The sequence below is a fragment of the Macaca nemestrina genome, chromosome 3, assembly GCF_043159975.1.
Source record: "Macaca nemestrina isolate mMacNem1 chromosome 3, mMacNem.hap1, whole genome shotgun sequence".
Classification (NCBI taxonomy): domain Eukaryota; kingdom Metazoa; phylum Chordata; class Mammalia; order Primates; family Cercopithecidae; genus Macaca; species Macaca nemestrina.
In genome coordinates, this window is record NC_092127.1 from 145,246,247 (window position 1) to 145,273,898 (window position 27,652).

Sequence of the window (27,652 nt, forward strand, 5' to 3'; positions counted from 1 at the left end):
TCTACATAATGAGTCCCTTTTGATCACACTTGAGTTTATGCTAATGAGGTCACTTAGGGTGGGGCCCCTGGATAACCTCAGGCTCAGGCTGGTCAGCAGGAACACCTCCTGATCTTTGAGCTTTGGGGAGAGAGGGCATCTGGAGATCCAGCTCCATAAAATAAACTCTTGAATGGTAACATTTGGAGAGCTCCCAGGTAGATGAACACAGCGAGGTGCTGGGAGGATGATGCGCTCTGAGCGGGCGTGGAGCTCCAGGCACCTCCCCATGCCTTGCCCTCTCTGCTTCTTTTCAGTTTGGCTCGTCCTAAGTTGTAGCCTTCATCATAAACCCTCAAGTGTAAGGATTTTCCTGAGTTCTGTGAGCTGTTCTAGCAAATTATTTGAACCTTAAGCGGGTGGTGTGTGGGAGCCCCTTCGACTTTGTAGCCAATCTGGACAGAAGTGAGGGTCACCTGTGGGCCCAGTATTTGTGACTGGCAGTGGAAGTGAGGCAGTCTTGTGGGACTCAGCCCTTAAACCTGTGGAATCTGACACAAACCCTGGGTAGTTAGTGTCAGAATTGAATTGGAGATACTCAATTGGTGTCCGGGAAAATCACAGAATTGGTTGATGGTGTTGGAAAACACCCTACCAATATAACACCTAAGTTAATTTTTAACATAATATCTGACAGGGTTTTCACATGTTTTAATATTAGAGAAGAAATAGTGGTGTAAGAGACAAAGAAATCACAATTATGCATAAAAGAATTTTATTTAGTGGCCAGATCCCAATGAATAATGTCAGTCATTGCTTGGTTCTGCTAAAATGTATTAGATATATTCTTAAGAAAGTGTACAGTTGCATCACCAAAAGCTGTTTAATTTGGATTGTGTAGAATAAAAGAAAACTACATAAGTCTTTGTTCTTTGATAAAAATTTTAAAATATAAAAAGGAAAAAAAGAAACCCAAAAGCAGTATTCAAAACTAACAAATGTCACCTTGGACTATTTACAGTAAGACGCCTTTTTGACAGGACAATCTTGTTCTCAGCTTGTTCCTTTCCTCACATTTTACTTACAGGGATTCTCACTCCCCCATCTTATCCCTATTCATGACTTCTTCCATTCTTGTCTCACATGAAACAGCCATCTTCCATGCTCCCTCACGCATCTTTGAGTCTCTCTCTGACACTCCTTTTTCCTACTCTTAAATTATCAATAATTCTATTCAACAGACATTTATTGAGCACCTAATACGTGCCAGGCACTGTGCTAAGAGGTGGGGAAAAATACAGAGATGAAAAGACATTGACCTTTTCCTCAAGAAGTTCAGATCTTGGGTTGAATTAAAAAATGTTTTTCTTTTTTTTTTTTTGAGATGGAGTTTCGCTCTTGTTGCCCAGGCTGGAGTGCAATGGCTTGATCTCGGCTCACCGCAACCTCTGCCTCCCAGGTTCAAGTGATTCTCCTGCCTCAGCCTCCTGAGTAGCTGGGATTACAGGCATGCGCCATGACACCCGGCTAATTTTGTATTTTTTTTTAGTAGAGACAGGGTTTCTTCACGTTGGTCAGGCTGGTCTTGAGCTCCCGACTCAGGCGATTCGCCCGCCTCAGCCTCCCAAAGTGCTGGGATTACAGGCATAAGCCCCACACCCAGCCTGAAAAATGTTTTTCATATTATATTCCATGTAATCCCAGACCTCTATGGGGTCAATCTGGGGATTTCTTGAAAGAAAGTGCACTCATGGAGGGTCTGTCCACTTGGCTCACTCCAACATAGTTTGAATTTGGAATTCTGTTCTTCTTCATGAAGCACAGTCTCAAAAGCCCACACCTACAGTCTGAGTTCTGAACTCTCAGCAGGTGGGAACTGGGAACCGCGGGTTGGCTAGCAGGGGAGCCAGCTGTGTCCATTTGGTTTTTAGGAAGGGTATTCTTTTAATCGGATTCTATAAATTCCAAATTTGAAAAGCCCTTAATAAAAAAAAAAAAACCTACTAAATTTGAGCAAAAGATATGTATTAACAAAGTCTCCCCTGATTTGGACTTGCAACAAGATACTCTAAGGTGCCTATCTTTGATAAATGTCCAGCAGCAGCTCTTTTTATTACCTCTGCACATCCATCTTTCTTTCCATTTTTCTGTGATATTTTCATAGCTTCCAATGTAAGCCTGCCGGTGACCTCTGTTTTTCTTTGATCATGGTTGAACCCAAAGCAAGCTCAGCTCTTGCATTTGGTCTACATCTTTGTCCATGAGGCTTAGAGAGACTCATGGTAGTTACTTAAAAGAAAAATAAACTATGAAATATAAAACATTGTACATGGCATACTATGAAAGCAAACACTAAACCATACCTTCACTGCCCCCTTCTTGTTCCAGGCCTGGCAGACCACGTCCCTACACATATTCACATTTGGAAATCATTCTCAGTTACAGTGCATCAAGTCCAGATCACGGTGGTGGGCTTTGCTCTCACAGTCTGTGGCATATGTCTCTCCTGGGATCCACGCAGCCGACCACTGAACAGCGACGAAGGGGGCTTTCGTGGGAAAGTTCTACTCACCATGCCTTTCCATAGGCGACACAGGGTCACATCTCAATACAATTTCTGTCCTATTCGATGATACACTATTATCCATTCAAGAATATTAGTGCCAGATTGAGAACTTCCTCACGAGCTGGTTCCAAGCCCTTTGGACCTGAAGGCAACTTCGGGAGTTGGCATTACTCCCAAGGAACATTTGGCCTGCCCTACTTGGTAGGGTGCTTGAGACATGTGGAGAGAATGGGAAGAGGAGGGAGTGCTGGGAAGGGGAAGGATAAGACGTGATCATGCACAAGCTTCTTGCTCTGTCGTGCATATATTTTCAGTGTAACAGCGTGTATTTCGACACATAAGGGCTTGTGCTTTTTCATTAAAGAAATAACTCGCCCTGAAAAGCTCATTTGGCAAATGTGGCCATGAACGTATGTGTGTGTGTGTGTGTGTGTGTGTGTGTGTGTGTGTGTGTGTGTGAAATGAGGTTCTGTGTCAAGTCCCGTGAGTGTGTCCTACTGGCCCCTCCCCCACCATCACACCCACCTCACCAGCAAGGAAAAACTGATGGGTTACACCTGGTCAGTCTGATACTCAGAAGCTTCTGACAGGCTTTCTGAGAAGCTTAGGAAATTCTCCTGGTACTCAGAGCAAACAATCTCATAGCGGTAATGCCGGAACTCCACGGCAAAGGTGCCAAAATAAGACAGGAAGCACATGACCAGGCCCCACTGGACCCTGGCTGCGTACATGTGGATGCTTTGGGCCATGAGGATGAAGTCTGGGGAGAAGCAGTCAAGGAAAATGCCCTCATCAGCCACATTAAAACTGGAATCTTTTCAGGGCAGAGAGAGATTATAGGAAAAGTCTGGCTCTCCTCCTCACTAGCAAAACTGGTGGCCTGCTAGAGTTTGTTGAACAGGAAAATCTATATGAATAATAACAGTTAACATTATTGAGCTTCTATTTGGTGGTAGACATGCTTTTAGGTGCTTTCATGGATAGTATCACTTAATCCTCACAACAATCCTATTATCATTGTTTTTGTTTCTCTTTTTCACATGTTCTATTTGCCCTTAAATACTCTCTTATCCAAATAATTGTCAGTTTGTTTAAAAACAGGGAAACTGAGACCAAATGGGTAAGTAACTTACCTGAGGTCACACAGGTATTAATCGGCTGAGCTGGACTCAAACAAGCACTCTAACTCCTGAGCCATATATTCAACAGCTCTACTCTGTAGCTGCTTACAAAACTGGGAGATTAGAAATAAAGGATTACAATTCCAAAGTAATTAATTGGCCAGAAAAATAAAGCAATTTTTTTTTTTTTTGAGGCAGAGTTTGACTCTTGTTGCCTAGGCTGGAGTGCAATGGCGCGATCTCGGGTCACCGCAACCTCTGCCTCCCGGGTTCAAGCGATTCTCCTGTCTCAGCCTTCCGAGTAGCTGGGATTACAGACATGCACCACCACGCCTGGCTAATTTTGCATTTTTAGTAGAGATGGAGTTTCTCCATGTTGGTCAGGCTGGTCTCGAACTCCCAACCTCAGGTGATCCACCCACCTCGGCCTCCCAAAGTGCTGAGATTACAGGCGTGAGCCACCGCACCCAGCCAAAATAAAGCTAATTTTAAAAATATCACTGCAAATGGTGAGCCGAGACCAGCCACTGCAGTTCAGGCTGGGTGACAGAGCGAGACTCCATCTCAAAAAAAAAAAAAAAAAAAAAAAGAAGAAAGCACGGCAAATTGCAAATGACTATGAATTCATAGCTATCATTATATCTGCAGAAATAATTTCGAACATATGAAATTACTAACTACTGACATGTAAGCTGTGTGTGGCTCTGCAGTGCTACTAACAGTGTCTGAGTGGCTGGCCCGTCTGTCTCTTCTAATTTTTACTATTGTCTTTCAGACAATACTGTATAGACTAGTTTCATTCCTCATATCATGTTTAAACTTGTATGATAAACAGATGAGGCCAGGTGGGGTAACTCACGCCTGTAATCCCAGTGCTTTGGAATGCTGAGGTGGAAAGATCACTTGAGCCCAGGAGTTTGAGGCTGCAGTGAACTATGACTGCACCACTGCTCTCTAGCTAGGGTGACGGCAAAGACCCCATCTTTAAAAAAAGAAAAACAGATGAGACTTTTATGCCTGGATATATATGGAATGTGTGTGTGTGTGTGTGTATCTGTATCTGTATATACACAACCGAATAAATGGAGGGAGGAGCTGGGAAGAAGGGTAAAAAGTTCATAGCATGCTTTTAGTGAAAGGCCAAGTGTCTGAGGAACTAAATACATTTACTTAGAAAGATCAGAAATGTCTCCTTAGAATTAGTTTTATCTTCAAGACCTGAAATCGGGAAATTTTCAGAGAGCAAGAGTGTGAAATTACTTCAGCTAAACTTTGCTCTGACTGGGCCTTAATCCATTCACCTGAGAACCGAAGGGGGAAAAAAAAAAGATTCCATGTGTTCAGAAAGAGCATGAAACAGAAGCATTTGGTGAAAGCTCAAAACATGGGATAGGCCGGGCAAGGTGGCTCATGCCTGTAATCCCAACACTTTGGAAGGCTGAGCGGTGTGTATCACTTGAGCCCAGTAGTTCGAGACCAGCCTGGACAACATGGAGAAACCACGTCTCTACTAAAACTGCAAAAATTAGCTGGGTGTTGTGGTGTGTGCCTGTAATCCCAGCTACTCTCGAGGCTGAGATGGGAGGATGGCTTGAACTCGGGAGGCAGAGGTTGCAGTGAGCCAATATCATGCCCCTGCACTCCAGCCTAGGCGACACAATGTGACCCTGTCTTAAATCACAAAAAACACCTCAGAATAATTTAAAGCCTGCACATTCTTCTGAACAAGGGTGCAAAATATTGCCAAAGCAATATTAACTTATTACTTAAATTAATGGAGAAAGCATATCTCCTTATATCTTATATTGGCAGAGTTTTGATCTTTTTGTTCATAGAGTATTAGGTTGCTAGCAAGAACCACGTTTTTTGGCTTGAACTTAAGTCCTTAAATGTTCTCTATCTAACGTGACTGTAGAGCTTTGAAAAATCAGCAAAATGGTGAAATGGGAATTTGTGAATGAAGAAGAAATAAATAGTCCAAATACTCCACTAACTAGAGACTGGGCTCTGAACTATGTATGTTTTCATATTTTATTCTTTTCCCCCCTCATCTTAGGGTCTGCTTCTATTCATATTTTAAAGCTACTTTCTCTTTTTTTTTTTTTTTTTTTTTGAATTGATATACTTTGTTTTTTTCTAGCTATTTTTGAACTTATTTATATTTATTTATATTTCAATAGGATTTTGGGGAACATGTGGTGTTTGGTTGCATGAATAAGTTATTTAGTGATGATTTCTGGGATTTTGGTGCACCCCCCACCCAAGCAGTGTATAGTGTACCCAATTTGTAGTCTTTTATCCTTCATCCCCCTCCCATCCTTTCCCCTGAGTCCCCAAAGTCCACTGTGTCATTCTTATGCCTTTATGTCCTCACAGCCTAGCTCCCACTTATGAGTAAAAACATAGGACGTTTGCTTTTTCATTCTTGAGTTACTTCACTTAGAATAATGGTCTCCAATTCCAACCAGGTTGCTGCAAATGCCATTGTTTCATTCTGAAGCTACTTTCTCTAACTTGGGGTCCTGTAGTGGTTAAGAGTGCAAGAGCTGAGCCTGAGTTTAAATCTTGATCCACCACACATCATCTGTGTGATCTTAGGCAAATTAAACTTCTCTGTGATTCACTGTTCTTACATGTTAAGTGAGGATAAAAAGAGTTGATACATTTAAAGTACTTAGAATAATGCCTAGCACAGTGTCTAAATATTGGTGATTATGATGACTAAAGATGTGTAATTGTGTTTTCTGTACAATATACCCTTTAGGAACCTTGACTCCTTTCTCTGGTTTCCTGAGGAGGGCCTTATTGGAGGGAACATTTATTTTTGCCTTTTATTTTTTGAGCCAGGGTCTCACTCTGTCACCCAGGCTGGATTGCAGTGGCATGATCACAGCTCACTGCAGCCTCAAATTCCTGGGATCAAGCGATCCTCCCCACCCAGCCTCCCAAGTAGCTTGGACTACAGGTGCACACCACCACTCCCTGCTAATTTTTCTAAAATAAATTTTTATAGAGACCAGGTTTTGCTATCTTGCCCAGGCTGGTCTTGAACTCCTGGACTTAAACAACCCTCCTGCCTCAGCCTCCCAAAGTGCTAGGATTACAGCATGAGTCACAGCACCAGGCCTTTTTTATTGATTGATTGTTAAAGACAGAGTCGATCTTAGCTCACTGCAGCCTCAAACTCCTGGGTTCCAGCAAGCCCACCTCAGCCTCCCCAGTAGCTGGGATTACAGGTGCTTGCCACAACACCCAGCTGAATTTTATATATATATATATTTTTTTGTAGAGACAGGGTCTCCTTTTGTTGTCCAGGTGGATCTTGAACTCCTGGCTTCAAGTGATCCTCCTGCCTCCACCTCCCAAAGTGTTGAACGCTTCTGATTACTCCACGCCATGGAATGAGTGACTGATTTGATTGGTGGGATGGGAATTGGCAGGCTTCTATTGGACCACACTACCAGTAGGTGAGGTCACTGCACTCCATCCTAAGCTAGACTCTCTCTGGGATCTGTGTGGGGCTAAGCGGAGTGAGGTGCTCTCCTCTGCCTTTCCCTGGCTTCTCTGCTTGTTACTGGGTGGTTAAGTTGAATTCCAAGGTGTGAGAGAGGAGACCTGCAGCATTTTCCTTTCCAGGTTTACTAGGATAAAGGCTGATTTCTTCATCCCCATCTGGCTCCTAGCATCTACTCTCAATTAGTTCAAACTCTGAGGGGAGGAAGGGAAACGGATAGCACCCCAAAGCCTCAAATATTTGAGGAAAACTACACACGCAGCGCTAATCTAGAGCTTGAATTTGTCTTCCAGAAAAGCTTCATTGTTTTCTGGAAAGATATAAATGTATTGGTCCTCTGAAATTCATTTCAGAGCTACAAATGAAATGAAATAACAGGGCCATTAATAAAATCACAGATGAATTTTTTTAAGCTGGAAAGAAAAATGACAATTCTTTTTTTGGCTATGCATTCTCTGATTTTCACAAATAAGAACTTTTACATCATTAGTGAAAGGAGAGTGTATGACACCATTCCTGAAGACTGAAACAATCTGGAGAGGGCAGACCTTGTTTCATTTTCATTTCTCCATCTCCCCTTTGGCATGAAAAATCGGTCTGAGAGTTTTTGTTTTTATACCCATTTACCTCTGTTTTTCCTTAAGATTCTGAGATAATCTGGCGGAATATCCTAACCCACTGGGTTCTGCTACAGAGACAACTTCCTTGTTTTCATCTTACTGGCAAAAGAACCTTTTCACATTCAAAGGATACAGAGGACCACACAGAGAGTGATAGACGCCGACAGAATAACTCGTGGAATTCCAACTTTCCGTCCTTCATTCTTGATGTTGACCTTGAGTGTCAGCGCAGCCTGGATCCAGCAGGTCAACGTGCCAAATCCAAAAGTCAAGGAAGTTCCAACATTATGGATTTCTTCATCATTCGTGAGCTTAGGGATGAATGGATAATGACACATGAAAGCCCATTCAGCAAAGAAGACAGGCAAGTTGAATGAATATATGAGGGGAAAAGACAGGAAAAGAAATATCCCAACAATGGGATAATAGATTGTAGAAAGATTAGTTCTTTGTTCTATTCTCAAATGGTTTGAACTCTGAGGGGATGAAGGAAATAAACAATAGCCCCAACCCTTAAAAACATTTGTTTAGAAAAAGTAAAACAACAGGAGAGTTACAGAAAAAGAAATGTTTCTACAAGCATACACCCCAAACTTTTCCAGGCTAAGAAAATGCGACCAGGGATTTGGACATGGTTTTTGCTTTGTGTGTGTGTGTGTGTGTGTGTTTCGTTTTTTTTTTTGTTTTTGTTTTTGTTTTTTTTTGAGACAGGGTCTTTACTCTGTCTCCCAGGCTGAAATACAGTGGCGTGATCACGGCTCCCTGGCTCAAAGCGATCCTCCCACCTTAGCCTCTGGAGTAGCTGGGACCACAGGTGCACGCCACCATGCCTGGCTAATTTTTTTGTTTTGAAGGAAAATTTGTATTACTTTGTTTTTTATGTACAGAAAACTCAACAGTGTACATTTAACCCAGCTTGGTGGTAAGTTCTTTAGCCTTTGCCTTTTTGAGCTTGGCAATGTGAGCTACAAACTTGGGACCCAGGAAATTGCCTCCCCAGCGACGGATGATCTCATCGGATCTGTTGTTGTAAATGGTCCTGATAGCTTCCACCAGCTTAGCCAAAGCTCTTTTGTCTTCCAAGTTAACCTGTGTGAAGGCGACAGTGGAGCAAGTCTTCCTGTGGACTAGACGTCCCAGTCTTGCCTTCCCCTTGATAATGCAGTAAAAGACCCCCATTTTACGACACAGGGCAGGCAGGAAGACAACTAGCTCAATGGGATCCACATCGTGTGCGATCACCACCAGCTGAGCCTTTTTGTTCTCCTCCAAGGTGGTGACAGTGTTAACTCCTGCTTGAAGGGCAGGTGGTCTCTTAGTGGGGACGTCTTCTTTGCCAGCAGCTTTCTTCTCAGCCGAGGCCAACAGCCTCTGCTTCTTCTCTTTTTTTTTTTTTTTTTTTTTGAGATGGAGTCTCGCTGTGTCTCCCAGGCTGGAGTGCAGTGGCCTGATCTGGGCTCACTGCAAGCTCCGCCTCCCGGGTTCACGCCATTCTCCCGCCTCAGGCTCCCAAGTGGCTGGGACTACAGGCGCCCGCCACCACGCCCAGCTAGTTTTTTTTTTTGTATTTTTAGTAGAGACGGGGTTTCACCATGTTAGCCAGGATAGTCTCGATCTCCTGACCTCGTGATCCACCCGCCTCGGCCTCCCAAAGTGCTGGGATTACAGGCTTGAGCCACCGCGCCCGGCCATCTGCTTCTTCTCTTGCTTTGTCTCTGGTCTGTATCTGTGGGCTAGCGAGCGCAGCTGAGTAGCTGGTTGGCGGTCCAGGGCCTGGGTGAACTGGTTAATTGCAGGAAACACTTACAGAGGTTAATCACAGCCGCTTATAGAGGATGGCTGTCTGCCGTTGCAGCCTGATATAGCGGGGCAATTTCACAAAGCGAGTGAGGTCACTTTTGGGCTGGATGTCCCATCCAATGCCAAAATTTTTAGGCCTTTTCTCAAACCAGGGATTCACCACTTTCTTGGCCTCCTGCTTCTTCACGACAGCAGGGGCCGGAGCCACCTTCTTCACTTTGGCCTTCTTTCCTTTCAGCACCTTTGGTAGCGGGAGGAGAGAGCTAATTTTTTATCTTATTTTTTTTATAGAGATGGTGTCTCCCTGCGTTGCCCAGACTGGTCATGAACTTCTGAGCTCAAGTAATCCCGCCTCGGCCTCCCAAAGTGCTGAGATTACAAGCGTGAGCCATCGATCCTGGCCAATATATGTTTACTGATGGAGGACAGCCAATTCTAGGCAAGTCAATATTTAATTGGCACAGACAACTAAAACCTTTAAGCTCTGTTCTTCACTCTTACAAAACTGGCCCGTCTATGTAATGTGACTAATTCATTGTTTTTTTTTTTGTTTTGTTTTGTTTTTTTTGAGATGGAGTGTTCTGTCGCCCAGACTGGAGTGCAGCAGCATGATTTTGGTTCACTGCAATCTCTGCGTCCCGGATTCAAGTGATTCTCCTGCCTCAGCCTCCCAAAGTGCTGGGATTACAGGCATGAACCACCATGATGCCTGGCCTAAGTAATTGTTTTTGTTGTTGTTATTGTTTGTTTGTTTGTTTGACACAGAGTCTCACTCTGTCACCCAGGCTGGAGTGCAGTAGTGCAACCTCAGACTCCTGGGTTCAAGTGATTCTCATGTCTCAGCCTCCCAAGTAGCTGGGATTACAGGCATATGCCACCATGCCCAGCTAATTTTTGTATTTTAGTAGAAATGGGGTTTTACCATGTTGACCAGGTTGATCTCAAACTCCCAACCTCAGATGATCCACCTGCCTCGGCCCCCCAAAGTGCTGGGATTACAGGCGTGAGTCACCACACCCGGCCCTGACTCATTGTTAATGAGAATTTTTTTTTTAGTTTTATTTTCCCATAGTAATAAGAAAAACTGTCACCTATGAGCTTTTGCCACATATAGAGATCCACAGTAGGACAACAGTATTTCAAGATTCATACTCAAGGCTTTTATAGAGGACTCCCATTTAGGTTATTGCTGTTGGGGGTTATAGATGTAAACTCCCCAAATCATTACCCACTGATATTTAAAAAATATATCCATCACTTAAAACTCTTTTTGTATTTTCATGTGTATATATACATATATAAATATGTAAATATACATATTTTTCAGATTATCACCATTAGATCATAATTTTTTTTAGTGAATAATACTTCACCAAGACTATCCACTTCTTCAAAAAAAGAAAAAGTCTATCCACGTCTTCATCAAACCTAGCATACACGTTTGAATACATATATATGTATTTGAGATGGGGTCTTGCTCTGTTGCCCAGGCTAGAGCACGGTGGTGTGATAAAAGTTCACTATTATATATTTACATATTTTTAAAAAATTTTCTTCCTTTTCCTTTTCTTCAACATATATTTTTTAATTGCACATATAGGAAAGTAAAATCTATTGTTGAAGATATGGCTTTTAAACCCATTGTGAAAGTATTATTTTTTTGAATTGCCATTGCCTTCAGATGTTTTGTTGTTTGACATTGTTGTTCATAATGGTTGCATGAAATCAATATTACTTTCCTTTTACACTTTTTCTATTGTTTTCGGCTGTAGGATTTTTACCTCTTTTTTGGAAGAAGCCATGTTTTCTCTCACGGTTCAAAAGATACATTTTCAAAATTATTTAAAATAATGATACCTGAAATCAAATTTTGCTTCTAGAAAATTGGTTTTCCAAGCTATATAAATCTATTCATTTATTATTTTTAATCTTTAAAACAAGATGATATAGTTACATAGTTCAAACTTAAAAAAATTATAATGAGGGATCGATTGAAAAGTCTGTCTCCCATCCCATATACTAGCCACCTGGTTTCTCCATGGGAAACTAATTTGTCATTTCTCATGTATTCTGTTATATTTCAGCAAACGTTCTTCATAAGTAGTGTCAACATTCATAGTCTTGAGTATTTGTGGTTCACCAAAGCCACCCAATCTTGGGGATTTTTCTAGGACTTTCGTAAAGAACAAAATGTGTTCTTAGTAACTCATCAAAGCCCTGGCTGAGAGAAACAATAGTGATTGAGCACTTTACAACATGCGTGTACCCTCAGCACAGGTCGGCAAGTGGGGGAAAGACTCCCACCAAAATTTCAGTTAAAATGCCCCATGCCTTGCCTTACATTTTGGATTGTAACAGGATAAACTCTCAAATATTCTCCTGGTAATCACTGCCTCAGCCCATATATTCTAAGAATGCAGTTTTCTGGTTGCTTAGCTGGATATAGATGGGAGATAGAATAGTTAGAGAAATTGGTGGGATTGCCCATTTACAACTCGCCAAGCAAAAAATACTTATTGGGTTGCTACTATGTGCCAGGGGAAGTCTTTGGGAATGAGTGATCCATTCATTTGGGAATGAATCAGCCAGTGCTGAGGGTAGGACAAGAAATGGCCTTAGAAAATCCACTACTATTTTCATTAGGAACATTACTAAATTAACACTAGAATGCTGAGGGTCTTTAATGCCTATGCCTTTTGGGGTTTCATTCAACAGACAGGGGGAAGAGTGTCAGGATCAGTGTTTGCCCACAAGGAGGAAGTTTCTAGCAGTAGTATAAATAGCATAGGTTGGAGGTTGGTGGGGAGGGAGGGAAATCAGTCAACCACTATCATAGTACAGAGGTTTCCTTGTCTATTTCACAAATAAAATCATTCTTGTCAAGAGTTGGGTAATGGTATTGGCAAGGAAAATTATGCTTAAAGGTTGTGACCTTGAGCTTCTGAATTTCTAGGAAGAAGAGTTAGGAGTAGTATATCTTTATACAAGCCATAAGTGTCCTAGAGAAATTCTGGGCTTTCAAACTTGACTTCCGCATAAACTTGCTAATCTGAAAGCATGCTTTTATCCAAAAAGGATGTTTGGTGTTTAGTTATAGAAAGGCAATGATCCTATTGGTTTTCTAGAAGGGTACATTAGGATCCAATTTGTTACGAAAAAAGTATAAACCACTTGGAAATCCTCTGTAGAAAATATACAGCTGTTCTAGTAGCTGCTTTTCTCAGTGGCCACACTGTATTTCATGGCATATTTAACACCCTCGCACGTTTAAGAGAACTCAGGAAGACCAGCCTGAGAGACTAGAAGGGCTGAACTCTGGAGAACCTGTGCATATTAGGAACCAATGTTCCTAATTTTTTTTTTTTTTTGAGTCTGATCTTATTTGTCACTCAAAAAATCTTTTTCCTGACTGGATTCAGACTTAGAAGTAGAAGCTCGCAGAGAGGAAAGTCGGCGTCTCTTCACAATTTGTTCCTTGCGCTTCTCTTTAGCCTCCTTCATTCTCTTGGCCAAAAGTTTAGCATATTCTGCAGCCTGTTCCCTATTTTTCTTAGTACACTGCTTCTTCAGAGCAATACGCTGCCGTTTGTGCTGCAGGACACATGGAGTAACAAGACGCTGAATCTTGGGTGCTTTGGTCCTAGGTTTCTTACCTTCTTTGTTTAAGGGCTTTCTTACAACATACTGGCAGACATCATCTTCTTTAGAGAGATTGAAAAGTTTGACCGGGCGCGGTGGCTCACGCCTATAATCCCAGCAACTTGGGAGGCCAAGGCGGGCAGATCGCGAGGTCAGGAGATCAAGACCATCCTGGCTAACACGGTGAAACCCCGTCTCTACTAAAAATACAAAAAATTAGCTGGGCAAGATGGCGGACGCCTGTGGTCCCAGCTACTCGGGAGGCAGAGGCAGGAGAATTACTGGAACCTGGGAGGCGGAGGTTGCAGTGAACCGAGATCGCGCCACTGCACTCCAGCTTGGGCGACAGAGCGAGACTCTGTCTCAAAAAAAAAAAAAAAAAAGAAAGAAAAAAAAAAAAAGAAAAGTTTGCAGATTCTGCTAGCTCTTTTAGGCCCCAGGCAACGAGGTACCCTAGTATCAGTCCAGGAATAGCCTTCTGTCTTTTTTTTTTACAAGAACAAAGTTGAGAACGCTCAGATTGGCATCCACGATGCAACCACGAACTGATTTTCTCTTTCTTTCTCCAGCTTTCCTTGGTCTGTAACAGGAAAGTCCCTTAGTAGCAGGTGGGCAGGGCTCTGGGTCAAGATGATGACCCTGCTTCAGGGAAACCTTGTTTGTCATTCCCACCACTGATTCGGACCACATAACCCTTCCATTCTTCACCCAGAGCTTAAGCAGCAACTTGTGTGGCCACAGGCTTCTCATAAAAAGTACAAAGTTTGGCCGGGTGCGGTGGCTCACGCCTGTAATCCCAGCACTTTGGGAGGCCGAGACGGGTGGATCACGAGGTCAGGAGATCGAGACCATCCTGGCTAACACGGTGAAACCCCGTATCTACTAAAAATACCAAAAAAAAAAAAAAAAAAAAAATTAGCCAGTCGTGGTGGCGGGTGCCTATGGTCCCAGCTACTCGGGAGGCTGAGGCAGGAGAATGGCGTGAACCCGGGGGGCGGAGCTTGCAGTGAGCCGAGATCGCGCCACTGCACTAAAGCTTGGGCGACAGAGTGAGACTCCGTCTCAAAAAAAAAAAAAAAAAAAAAAAAAAAAAAAAAAAAGGACGAAGTTTGCGTTCATCTTCCACTTTAATGAGTTTCTGGCAGCCAATGGCTGGGAAGGAGATGTTCAGCTTCATCTTGAAATAGCTGAACGCCTCCGAGGCGCCATGGAAAAGAGTCCTAATTTTTTTTAAAAAAAAAAAAGGTTTGTGCAGAATTATATGGGCCATATGGTGATTATACCTCAATAGCTTTGATAATCTCACAAGTGAAGGTCTTACCAGTGTCAGAGGGAGGTGAAAAAGGCCAAATCAAGTACCTGAAAATTACCAAGTAAGGTCATTCCGAAGGAAGCCAGACACAGCGCCACCAATCCACTAATATTCAGCCACGGGTTTAAAACCTTCGGTTTCAGTTGTATGAAGCGCAGAACAGCTACCACAAGGGCTAGGAATAAAGCAAAGTCTTAAAATGAAAGAAATTAAATCACGCACCTAGGCTGTGAGGCAGAATTCTGTTATTATTATTATTTTTATTTTGCTGCTATACTACTTTCTTAGGTAAGAGGGAGAAATCTAAAGCCACAATGTGCAAAATTAAACTTTTCACCACAGTACATTTTACATCTCTGGAATGATCCACAATTTTTCAGAGAAACTTTCCATGCAATGCTTATGATTATTTAGATGTTTTATTACACCCAATCTGGGGAAAGCAGAGAGGCAGAGAGGCAGAGAGGACTCGAGGCAGCAGGGCTGTACGTTACTTAGGTGAGGCAAGGATGATAGGACTATGAATGGTGTTGTTCTCAGAGTTTTCAAAACAAGGTCAGCACAGGACAGACTGGCTTAGGAGAGCACTGCAGAGGCTTGGCACACAACATATAAGATGGGATGAAGACAGACCGACTCAGTCATTCTTTTTTTTTTTTTTGAGACAGAGTCTCACTCTGTCGCCCAGGCTGGAGTGCAGTGGCCGGATCTCAGCTCACTGCAAGCTCCACTTCCGGATTTATGCCATTCTCCTGCCTCAGCCTCCCGAGTAGCTGGGACTACAGGCGCCTGCCACCTCGCCCGGCTAGTTTTTTGCATTTTTTAGTAGAGACGGGGTTTCACCGTGTTAGCCAGGATGGTCTCGATCTCCTGACCTCGTGATCCGCCTGTCTCTGCCTCCCAAAGTGCTGGGATTACAGGCTTGAGCCACTGCGCCCGGCCAACTCAGTCATTCTTTAGCTTAGAACAGTGTGGAAAATAATGATAGGGTAGGAACATAATGGGAAGAAGACAAGGTTACCACATCTAGACAAAACTACTGGTGCTAGTGCCATAAACCATTCCTGGGGAGAGGAAGAAAGATAATGGAAAGTGTACAAGTTCCTTTATTACTGGTTTTACTCTCACTTCCCTTTGATTCTACTTAGAGGTGTTCACTGTCAAACAACAAAGATAGTTAATCTAAATTAGAGAAGTTACAATATTCACACATATGAAACCTGTATTTGAACACAGCAGATTGGGAGATTTGGTATATGCTGAAAATGGTACCTAGGATATCAAGAAAACTCAATTCCTGAAAATAATATTAATTACTCATTTTAAAAGTCCACTCTATCTTTTGAAGCAAATTGGTATCAGAGAATTTGAAGAGAGAATGAGGGAAGTTACTTAGATTTCAAATCTGACTTCTAATAGTAACCTTGGGATAGTCCATACTCAAGGCCCTAATCTAAGGATGACCTTTTTTTTTTTTTGCCTAGTGCAGAGATATTTTCATATTTATACAAACAGTTGGCAGAGGTTAGTCAATAAATGATGAAAAATCACCTTCGATTAATGTAAATTATATCAACATGTAAGGAAACAAACTTACTACTAAGATAATTTATTTTGACATTAAGGTTCAGCAGGAAAGACAATTAGAAATTCAAGAATTACCTTATTTATACAGCAATTAAGTTGGTAATTATTTGCTAAAGGTTTTTCTTTGATTACAGGCCATTATTAGTAGTCATTTTTTTTTTTTTTTTTTTTTTTGAGACGGAGTCTCGCTGTGTCTCCCAGGCTGGAGTGCAGTGGCGCGATCTCGGCTCACTGCAAGCTCCGCCCCCTGGGTTCACGCCATTCTCCCGACTCAGCCTCCCAAGTTGCTGGGACTACAGGCGCCCGCTACCACGCCCGGCTAATTTTTTTGTATTTTTTTTAGTAGAGACGGGGTTTCACCGTGTTAGCCAGGATAGTCTCGATCTCCTGACCTCGTGATCCACCCGCCTCGGCCTCCCAAAGTGCTGGGATTACAGGCTTGAGCCACCGTGCCCGGCCATTAGTAGTCATTAATAAAGAAAATCTATCCACAAATTTGCATTTCCCAAGTATGTTAAATTTCATAGTATAACCCTATGGCTTTAAGCTCGATAAGTTGACTTTTAGTTCTAAGTACTTCTGATCAAAGAGTGGTATAAAACTTGATTAATATTTGGATTTTAGAAACAAAATAGAGATAAATCATGATTTATAAAAATCTCAAAATTTTCAGCCCTGATATATATATTTTAGTATATGCTTCAGCTAGTATCCACTGTTGATCGGAAAATTAATACATTATACCTGGGTTGACAACAGTTTCTCAAACTATTGGTTTGAGGGACCTAGGTAGGAATTATATCTGAAGTCTTTAACAATGACAATAACTATCCCAGAGGATGAAAAATAGGCACAATGTCTTATTAATTTTAGGATAAGAATAGGAGGAGGAAGCAGGGGAGAGGAGTAATTCAATACACAGCACTCCATCACAAAGTGGTCATCAGCTAAAGAAGTCATTAGATTAAGCCTAGAGAGCTCAACACAGGCGCAATAGGATATCCTTCTAATGAGTTGTGTATGGCTGTTAGGACATAATAACAAGACACTAAGACAGCACACTTAATTTTTGTTTTCTTTTTTTTGAGACAGAGTCTCACTCTGTCCCCAGGCTGGAATGCAGTGGCATGATCTCAGCTCACTGCAACCTCTGCCTCCTGGGTTCAAGCAATTCTCCTGCCTCAGCCTTCCAAGTAGCTGGGACTACAGGCCCATGCCACCACACCCAGCTAATTTTTGTATTTTTAGTAGAGACAGGGTTTCACCATATTGGTCAGGTTGGTCTTGAACTCCTGACCTCAGGTGATCTGACCGCCTCGGCCTCCCAAGTTGCTGGGATTACAGGCATGAGCCTATAATATAGACGAAGTCTTTCTCTGTCACCAGGCTGGAGTGCAGTGGCGCAATCTTGGCTCACTGCAACCTCCTCCTCCTGGGTTCAAGCGATTCTCCTGCCTCAGCCTCCTGAGCAGCTGGGACTACAGGTGCACGCCACCATGCCCAGATAACGTTTTTGTATTTTTAGTAGAGATGGGGTTTCACCATGTTGGCCAGGATGGTCTCTATCTACTGACCTTGGGATCCGCCTGCTTCGGCCTCCCAAAATGCTGGGATTATAGGTGTGAGCCACCACGCCCGGCTGGCTAATTTTTTTTTTTTAATGACCACTGAAAACGCTCTCTGGTCATTTTGTGGGATAGGATCGTGCTGGAACTTGACCTAAGTCCTAAACCCAGTTCCTGAAATGGCTCTTCATGTTGACCCACCCAGCCAAACAGTTTGTTCCTTTATGCCCAGGGGAACAGAGTTGATGGCTGCTCTCTTCATTATCTATTTCTGTCCAGTAAACACAGGACATGCAACATCTCCTGGTCCCTGCGTTGCTAGCTGTCCTATTTGTAATATGAATGGTAAGTCATCTTATCATGAACAAATGATGAAATTCAGCAGGAAACAGAAACCAATTTGAAGACAGGGATTTAACCCAACACTCCTAACTTCCAGAATTGCATTCTAAACACCACACTTTGCCCTTTTTTACCTCTTAACTCCATTATTAATCAGATCAGGGGAGGCAAGCTTTCCTTTTAAAATAGAGTCTAGCTGAATTTTTAGAACGATGGATCTAATAAAGATTTTGCCCCGTAACAGTTTTACTAACACTTAGATATGAATGGAGGCAGATTTGGACTGTTACGAAGTCCATTTTCAACCAAGTAGTGATTTAATTATACCTTCTTGAAAAAGACTTACGGGCCATTTCAAAGCCATCTTTATATATGCTAGCTTTTACCACATTCACGTTCTGATCAATAAATGTATTTTTTTGTTTCATTAAAAGTTTTAGATTTCACTAACAGTTTCAGAAAAGATTTTAAAAACTCATCCTTCTGTGGTTTTTGGCATTTAGAACGGTCCTTTGCTATACAGAGGTGTCCCCTACTTAATTTTCCTATTTTTAAAAGAGTGCAAATCAAATAATGGCTGAGTTTTCTAACTACATTTTAAATTTTGAGTCTGACTGGGTTTTTAAAGTTCAAAACTCAAAATAACGTCTCTTCCTTGCAGTTCTAAACTGGTACCTAGCCAAATTTTTGTTTTGTTTTGTTTTGTTTTACTCTTTATGCATCAATAATTCCTATTTATGACTGCAGTAGAACACAACCATCAATATGTTTTGCCTGAAGGGAGAGTGGCTGCTATTAGGTGACTGAAATCATTCAGTTATTAGCTTTATCCTCACAACCTCCCCAGGGCAGGAAATTATATTCCTTTGAAGACATTTGTCTTAGGTCTTTTTCTCTCCCACCCCATGGAAAGAAATGCAGTTTCAAGACAAAGAGCATAACTAATTCTCTAAAGAAAATAATTGAGCATTCAATCTTTGATTAGTCTGCCAAAAAAGATAAAATATCTTTGCTAATTTTAATACATGCTACATTGACTCAGTTTTAGATTGTAAATTGTAATCTATACGGCTGCTAAAAAGCAGTGACTGATAGGCGGTGTGGGTTATTTCTTAAAGTCAGTTATGTAGACTAAAATAATAGTCTGAAGTCTAACAAGGGCAGGTGTGGGGAGATGAAGGTATCCACAGTTTAGAGAAGGAATCATTAGTAAACTGATTCTTTTTCACTCTCAGAGTTGATAAATAAATACTTGTTGGTTTGCTCCCATTGAACACTAATCTTAATCAATTTTATGTCTACCAGATGGTACTAAAAATGATGAACGATAATACAGAATAAACACTGGATGTTGTAATACCTTAGAGCAAGAGCTAGCAAAAGCTTAATTGCTTCTTGGTGGAGCAGGAAGGACTGGAGAATAAGATGATGACAAATGTCATCTGGAAGAGGGGATCTTGCTTTCATTGCTTTGTTTTTGGAAATGCTTTTGTAATTAGTCAATTATAAGCCTTATAACTGGATAAACTTGTGAGTGATACAAACTGGGTTTTTAAAAATTATACACGTAAAGACTACTGGGAAATATCAATTTGTCTTAAGCATACAAAGGAAACAATATGTGGTTTCCAATGTGCTCACTGGTTTGTTTAAAGCCCAGTGGAGGACAGACAGCTGGTGATAGCTTTTTTATATTCCAGACTTGAGTATCACGCTTAAATGAGGTAGTATTTGCAAAGCGCTTTGCATTGTTCCTGGAATAGAAATGATGGCTATTAATTATTGTTGCTGCCTCCTGTGGGATGATCATACGAATAGATGGCAGCCTGCAAGCCTAAGTGCTATGATGGCAGAGGGGCCAGGAAAGGTCCCTGACCCTGCCATTCAAGGTTCACTCTTGGGGCTTTGTGCTCTGTTAAATGTGAATGTTCTTTAGCAGCTATTTATGTCTTGGGATGAATAAGTTTATTAGGTCTTTTCAGAAGAATGGTGTCAAGAGTAGAAAAAAGGAGCACATATAAAGGTCCTGGCAGCTCTGAGGCTGAAAGCAGTGACAACCAAACCTGACTGCCCAGGACTGGCCCTGGTGCCCACGGGTGCACTAGATGCTGCAGGTGCCATCCATCTTGATACTTGTAAATATCTAGGATGTGAAAATCCTGACTGCCAGGGGCATAAAGAGGAGAGCTTTTTTAAAGACTCAGCAACTCCAGCATCAGGGTATATTTAACTTTCTCCTTAGTGGTAGTATAGCAGCCCATGCCTTCCAGATGCTTCCTGCTTTGGCAAATGGGATATGCTTTGGGGAAGGCTGGGGAGGGCTTTGACGGAAAGGTGGTTAGCTCTAGGGAAGAATCTTGTTAACTGTACAGAAGCTCCCCTGTGAACTTCTTTTTGAAGCTTACAGATTCAAGAGAGGCCTGATGGGCCTGATGGGAAACATTCTCCATGTTTCTCATGTTCTGGGCTTTCTGAACCAACTAGTTTCTGCCTGTGTTGCATGTGGGACCACCCATCTCCCTTGATTTCCCACTGACTTCTAAAGGTCTTCCCATTCTTATAGCAAACATTAAAAAAGAACACATTAAGAATGAGTAGGAATTTTGGGGGGGAGGTGAAATAACAGGTTACTTCTTTGGGGGACATGTCCCACAAAGGTTGAATATTCCCTCAGTAACACTACTACCTTTTACTTGGAGTGAAAGTCTCACCATCAAAAGAACTACTTCCAGAACATCATTGTGGGAAGGGTGGGCTGTCTCTGGTCCTTTCTAACAGCATGCTGACAGTGACAGCTAGTTGACTCTTGGAGAGACACTGGGAAAGCCTGGTATTGAGGAGATGGTATACAAGGTAGATCTGAAAAGGGATAGAGTGCATGGCTGGTTCCCACCATCTCCGGAGGACTATGCAGGGTCGTGGATGCACTCACAGAGGGACAGAATATTACATGAGGGTCTTGGACCCCAAAGAAAAAGTGAGGAACTGGGGCTAGATATGAGTACCAAAGGTTTCTTCTTCTTCTTCTTTTTAAGCCTACTTCTCCATTTGCCAGCTTACTATGTCTACAGGCACAGGAGAGAGTGTAATCTTAATGCTAATGTTGACCTTTAGGTTTAAAGACAGTATCTACACACATCAACAAATATCACAAAGCCCATGCATTTTTTTCATCTTTGCTAGCGACAGAATAAATAAAGCATTCTTTTCAAAGCAAACGTATTATACAATATTACATTCTCATGCCGGATTTTATACCATGAAATATATTATTTTATGCAGCAAAATAAATCAAGTCAAGAGTATCTGAATGATAAAGATGGTAAAGGGAAGAGAAAATGTAAGGACAGCAGGGTGAATATAAATGGATGTATGAGAGAAAAAGACCTTTAAGACAAAGAGCTGGCTTCAGCATACTGATGTGATGTGATACTAAATGATCAACTAAGCCCCCTATTGTTTCGATAAGGGTTTGGGAGAATTTAAAATAAAAAAGAAATGTACCAAAGCACATAAAGCATTCTTTATACTCTTCTTACCTAGGAAGGCTGCCATGTTCATAACTTGACTAAACACACAGCTTGCAGGAGGATCATCACCTGCAATGCTTGAAAAAGATGAAATGTTTTATAGTTACTATATCAAAATCTATGATCCTCCTAACTTTTCCTATGGTCCCACAGAACAGAAGAGAATTGCTGGGTTACCTTATATATGGTGCATGCTTCACACCAGGTTTCCTGGATAACAAAAAAAAAAAAAACACAGAAGCTCAAGTTAAAGCACTGTCATTTGTGCAGTTTAACCTTCCCAGTGGGAAAGTTTTTGCTAAATCTATTGATGAACAATGAAATACCCACAGATAAACTTTACCTTTCAGCTGAATTCAATGGTAAAATTTTGTCATCTTCCACAGCTATGAAGTATCTATCAAAAAAGAATAAGTTTATAGAACAAACAAATTGAAAAAAGAATCATTTGTTTCCCAGTTTTATTAAACTAATTGCACTAATTCATATTCACTTTTTCTAACTGAGAAATGCTCTTTTACAATTCTTTACCCATAGCTCATCTAGTTCTTTGAAGCTCAAATGTCATTATTAGTAATATTTCCTTAATTTTCAAAACATCCCCCAAATTGATGGCCATGCTTATAAACTGGAAACTAGAAAACAAGGAAATAGACCTTATAACTTTGAGCAAACTAAAATTAGGGTTCAGTTTCTAACTTCTCAGGAATATGTGTCCTACCTTTCCTAACAAACTTTAAGGAACTAAAATAATTTTCTTAAGGTGAATATTACCTAAAATAAGCAAGCGTGGGAACATTTTGTGGTAAGCCAGGACTTCTGATGTAATGATATTCATTTTATAAACATATCAGACCCAGTCGTGAATAACTTGACTATGAACTGGACTGCAGATGGAATCCATGGCATATTAGCATCAAATTCGAAAATCTTGTAAATAATTAATTCAAATAACCAGTTTACAAAATGTTCATCACAACAAGAACACATGAACACAAAATAAACTCGTATTCTTCACCACCTGCTTTGCATAATTATTACTCACTCTTGTTACTTTGGTTAACAGAAAATGGGAAAGAAATGAGGACTTCAGCAAGGTTGAATTAGTAAAATATATTATTTTGAAGTATTTATAAATACAGTCATATAGATATGCCATCTACTATTTTTTCAGGGCAGGGACAGAGTCTTGCTCTGTTGCCCAGTCTGGAGTGCAGTGGCACGATCTCAGCTCACTGCAACCTCTGCCTCCAGGGTTCAAGTGATTCTCATGCCTCAGTCTCCTGAGTAGCTGGGATTACAGGCATGCACCAGCACGCCTGGCTAATTTCTGTATTTTCAGTAGACACAGGGTTTCGCCATGTTGGCCAAGCTGGTCTCAAACTCCTGACCTCAAGTGATCTGCCCGCCTTGGCCTCCCAAAGTGCTGGGATTACAGGCATGAGCCATTGTGCCTGGCCGCCATATACTATTAAGGTTCACATTTTTATCTACATTGCACCTGAATCCTTAAATAATTAAATGAGCGAATACTCACACTATCCATAATCCAGCTGAAGTAAACAAAGTAAATACAAGAGGTAGGAACATCCATACGCTGCATTTCTTCCCATCCATGCCTGTACCACTGAAATAAAATAGACATGTATTAATAATTAAGGCAAAACATTTACTTCACTCTTTCAAGATAGAAAGTTTAGTCTAACTGAAAAAAAAGTGTATTTTATGAAACCATGATTCAAATTGGTATCATCATTCCCACCTACTCACGTGGGAAATCCCTGAAACAGTTACCATGGATGATTGTTATCTAGCTTAAATATTCCAGAGTTTTAGTTGAGAACTAATAGAAAATTTATTTAAAAAAAATTTTTTTTTTGTATAGATGGGGTCTAGCTATGTTGCCCAAGCTGGGCTTGAACTCCTGGCCCCAAGTGATCCTCCTACCTCAGCCTTCCAAAGCCTCACAAGCATGAGCCTCAGTGCCTGGCCAGAAAATTTTTCATAAAAACATTTATCCTTGTATAAGTATTGACACATTTAAGAAAAGACAAAAGAGTTTGGGTTAGGTTAGGACTTTCGCTAGAAGAGCTAAGTACCAAAGGTATACTTCAACCTACTTTTAGTGCTAATATTAACATTTATGTATTTATGGATCTGACATGTACATAAATCTATAGGCTGGCAGACGAAGGTGTTAAAAACAAATGGTTACTAAATAAATCAGCACTTATCAGGAGGAAATGACAAATGCTTTGCAAATCTGAACTTTTCTCATGACATGTTATTGAGCAGCAATCTCAGGAGACTAAAGATGAATGCTCTGTAAAACAATGCATTGTGTATAACTTTAAATTAGTGCTAATAAACACAATGAAAAAATACATATGTCTGGCATTTTGGATGTAACAAAAATATATAAATAAAAAACCCCCCCCACACAAATGAAGTGAAAACTAGAAGCTCCAGAAGTGTCTATGAAAAATTATCAGTATTAAACATAAAGAAACAACTATCACTTTATGTCTTAACTGCCAGACAAAATCTATCTGAGACACTGGATGCCAACATCACCCTTATGGCAAAAACACCTGTTCTAAGAAAATTAAGTGCCCTAGTAACTTACACTGGGGACCTGACAATCAGAAGAATAATGTGATTAAATGGCACCTCTAGGGAGATATCAATGCTCTTTATTTTGAGTTTTACAATTAAAACAAGTTTTTTACAATTTTTTAAAATATTTTTTTACAAGTTTTTGCAGTTAAAGCAAGTTTGTTTACTGGGTTTGAACCAGCACTGCCCGATTTGTGAATACCTCCGAGACAACTGCTTTCATATGCTGGGACTCCCTGGACCCTCCAAGTGTTGAGACAAGAGAGGGAACATCATGGTCACTTCAGGATGGCAAAACAATCCCTTCTGCAACATCTCAGGAGGTCTTAGTTCCCTGAACTGGTCTACCTGATTACGTAGATCTTTCGGACTAGGAGATAGACACTGGGCCTAATAAAGTGTCTTTCAACAGTTGTGCCTTAGTCTAAACACATACCTGGGCAGTGGTGTTAAATAAATTACAGAATCTAGGAGTTGAAAGACATTAGAGCCACTTTCAATAATTTAATTTGCAATGAATCTAATCCAATACAATCCAACTCAAAATTATTGACACCCTACCTGTGCCAGGTACTATACCAGGTGGTGGAAATACTGAGGCGAGGTCTAATGAATATGACTATTTATACGTAACATTCTATGCAATATATAAAAACTATTGTATGAATTAGTGGTCCATGGCTGTCTAGTTTATATAATATGGAAGAAGAGTGAACATTTTAAGCATACACAACATTGCTAGTCAGTCTCTATTCATTTATTTATGTCCAAAAAGTTGTGGGCTCATAATAAAGCTCTCCATTATGCTAACAAAAATAATTCCATAAGTAGTCAAATGTAGAGGGAGCACAGAAAATAAGAGTGATGGTTGAGTATGTAAACCAATTATTCTAGGTCTGCCACTGAAATAGGGCCCTCTAATAGGATAAGTATAGCCAAGATGCTTAGGAGATCTGGTTCCCAACCTCGGCTTTCCCAATAACTGACTAATCGGGTCTGGGTCGTTACTTAAATCTGTAACACCATTTTCTTATGGTTTTACAGAATCTAGGAGCTGAAATGTCTTTCAGCTCCTAGATTGTGAGATTCAACTAAATGAACACTATTGAATGCAAAGAGAGGGAGAAGGACATCAAGGACAGAGTGGCAGTACCTTGGAGGTTAAGCCAAGTCTGGTATTTTACACCTTTGCAAAAACAGAATGATCCAATGTACTCAAAATTATCAGCCCCAGAGAAAATGTTAACTATCGTTACAACAGATTGGTGAATAAATCAGAATGACAACTTATTAATGTACAATGAGAGGCACAACTGTCAAATGGACAAATACTCATGCTGGCTCCCCTTTTAGGAATGTCTGTGTGGGAAATTGAAACTTTCAAGCAGGGAGGTAGAGTGAAGAGGGTTAACAAGATAATTCTAAGACCATGGCATCAAGCTACAATACCTTTATATACTAATTTCCTGGCCCGAGGTACTGGGATGTCCCATTTAGCCACTGATTCTCATTTACCTGCACTTGTCAGCTAATATTGTGACTAAAGAATTTGCAATAGAGAAATGACTCTGATGTGCGCTCTGCTCCAGGTACTGGGGAAGGATTCCAGGAGGTTCCTGGAGATGAATGTTTAATTTGGTTTAGTTTCACAGCTCTCTGAGCTGCCTTGGCTTGACAAGTTCAGATACTTGACTGAAAGTACCTTTATGCAAAGGATAAACAATCTATTAAATTAACTCTCTCTCTCTCTTTTTATTTTTTTTGAGACACGATCTCGCTTTGTCACCCAGGTTGGATGGGGTGCAGTGACGCGATCACAGCTCACTGCTGCCTCAACCTCCTGGGCTCAAGCGATCCTCCCACCTCAGCCCCCAAGTAGCTGGGACTACAGCTGCACGCCACCACACCTGGCTAATTTTTTGTATTTTTTGTAGAGACAAGGTTTCACTATGTTGCCCAAGCTAGTCTGGAACTCCTGAACTCAAGTGATCCACCCATGTGAGCCACTGCCCATGGCCAACTTAACTCTGTTAACTTTGCCTTACTGCTGCCTGAGAATTAAAGTTAAAAGTAGGAGATGGATCTCTTTCTTGCATCCTTCCAGACACCGTTTATGAAAATAAACGGATCCATTGCTTCTAGTCACATTAGAAAGTGTCACCCAAACTTTACTTATATTTCCTAGCAAGAATAAGTTCCACTCTTTCCCTGAGCTAAATCAACCAGTTTCCTTCCATCTAGAAGAGTACATTTTCCCCTCGCCTCTTAAAGGAAAGAGGGGGAGAAGAATGGAATATTCCATACTCCTAAAATAGTTTTATCTTTGCATTCCTTTTTATTTTTATTTTTTAAAATGTTCTTTATTTTATTTTATTTTATTTTATTTTTTTGAGAAGAAGTCTCACTCTGTTGCCCAAGCTGGAGCGTGGTGGCACAATCTTGGCTCACTGCAACCTCCACCTCCCAGGTTCAAGCGCTTCTCCTGCTTCAGCCTCCTGAGTAGCTGGGACCACAGGCACCCCGTCACCACGCCCCTGCTAATTTTTGTATTTTTAGTAGAGACAAGGCTTCACCATATTGATCAAGCTGGTCTTGAACTCCTGACTTCGTGATCCGCCCACCTCAGCCTCCCAAAGTGCTGGGATTACAGGTGTGAGCCACCGCACCTGGCCAGCATTTTTTTTTTTTTCTTTTTTAAAGAGATGGCATCTCACTATGTTGTCCAGGCTGAACTCAAACTCTTGGGCTCAAGAGATCCTCCCACTTCAGCCTCCCTAGTAGCTGGGACTACAGGCATGCACTACCACACCTGGTTTGTTGTATCTTTACATTCTGAATTATACTTTTTTTTTTTTTTTTGAGATGGGGTCTCACTCTGTTGCCTAGGCTGGAATGCAGGGGTTCAATCTCGGCTCACTGCAACCTCTGTCTCCTGGGTTCAAGTGGTTCTCCCACCTCAGCCCCCTGAGTAGCTGGGATTACAGGCACCCGCCACCACACCCGGCTAATTTTTGTATTTTTAGTAGAGAGGGGGTTTCACCATGTTGGCCAGATGGTCTCGATCTCTTGACCTCGTGATCTGCCTGCCTCGGCCTCCCAAAGTGCTGGGATTACAGGTGTAAGTCAACGCGCCTGGCCCATACTTCTTTTATATTCTACATAATATTTACTCTATTTATATTAATCTTTCAATAATACTTCACAGTAAAAAAATTAAAGATAATTCTTCCTATGTCCTAAATGGTTAATTATATCTAGGATAACGTCACCTCATGAGCTTCTAAAAAGTGGAGGAAAAAAGCCAGAATTGCATAAACTTTCTTGAAAGGGTTCTGGCATTTAGATTTGCTTTGGAAGACTCTCCTCCGAATGGTATCATTTATCCAAATGATTTGCAAAGCTGTCATCCAGATGGCCAAATCTTCCTAGAGAGCCAATACTGCAAACTCTGTATATTTCTG

General features: G+C 41.2%; 2 protein-coding genes across 4 annotated transcripts in view; both read right to left on the bottom strand.

Annotated features, from left to right (window-relative positions):
- Positions 1 to 737: 737 nt before the first annotated feature.
- Positions 738 to 27,652, bottom strand: part of LOC105496850 (transmembrane protein 150C) — an 85,598-nt gene continuing 58,683 nt past the window's right edge. For all 3 annotated transcript variants that reach the window (XM_071093575.1, XM_011767470.2, XM_011767471.3), the window contains exons 2-8: positions 23,113 to 23,202; positions 21,919 to 21,972; positions 21,753 to 21,785; positions 21,585 to 21,652; positions 14,599 to 14,726; positions 7,934 to 8,111; positions 738 to 3,305 (exon numbers count right to left, since the gene is read on the bottom strand). In XM_071093575.1, the coding sequence (XP_070949676.1) occupies positions 3,097 to 3,305; positions 7,934 to 8,111; positions 14,599 to 14,726; positions 21,585 to 21,652; positions 21,753 to 21,785; positions 21,919 to 21,972; positions 23,113 to 23,202 (760 nt within the window). In that variant the 3' untranslated portion in view covers positions 738 to 3,096. The remainder of the gene's footprint in view (positions 3,306 to 7,933; positions 8,112 to 14,598; positions 14,727 to 21,584; positions 21,653 to 21,752; positions 21,786 to 21,918; positions 21,973 to 23,112; positions 23,203 to 27,652) is intronic.
- Positions 8,123 to 13,929, bottom strand: LOC139362127 (large ribosomal subunit protein eL8-like). The gene is made up of 5 exons (XM_071092643.1): positions 13,735 to 13,929; positions 13,011 to 13,191; positions 12,440 to 12,549; positions 9,621 to 9,841; positions 8,123 to 9,232 (listed from the first exon to the last, which is right to left on the bottom strand). The coding sequence occupies exons 1-5, from the start codon at positions 13,927 to 13,929 to the stop codon at positions 8,707 to 8,709; spliced, it is 1,233 nt and encodes a 410-aa protein (XP_070948744.1). The 3' UTR covers positions 8,123 to 8,706.

Bases quoted from the DNA above. Each gene is read 5' to 3' on its own strand.
- LOC139362127 (XM_071092643.1), bottom strand. From the start codon at position 13,929: ATGTGGTCCGAATCAGTGGTGGGAATGACAAACAAGGTTTCCCTGAAG. The intron at 13,192-13,734 runs GTAAAAAAAAAA...TGTGTCCTGCAG, and splicing joins GCGTTCTCAACTTTGTTCTT to CACAAACGGCAGCGTATTGC. The intron at 9,233-9,620 runs GTGATTAACCTC...ACTGCACTCCAG, and splicing joins GCCATCCTCTATAAGCGGCT to CCTGGGAGACACAGCGAGAC.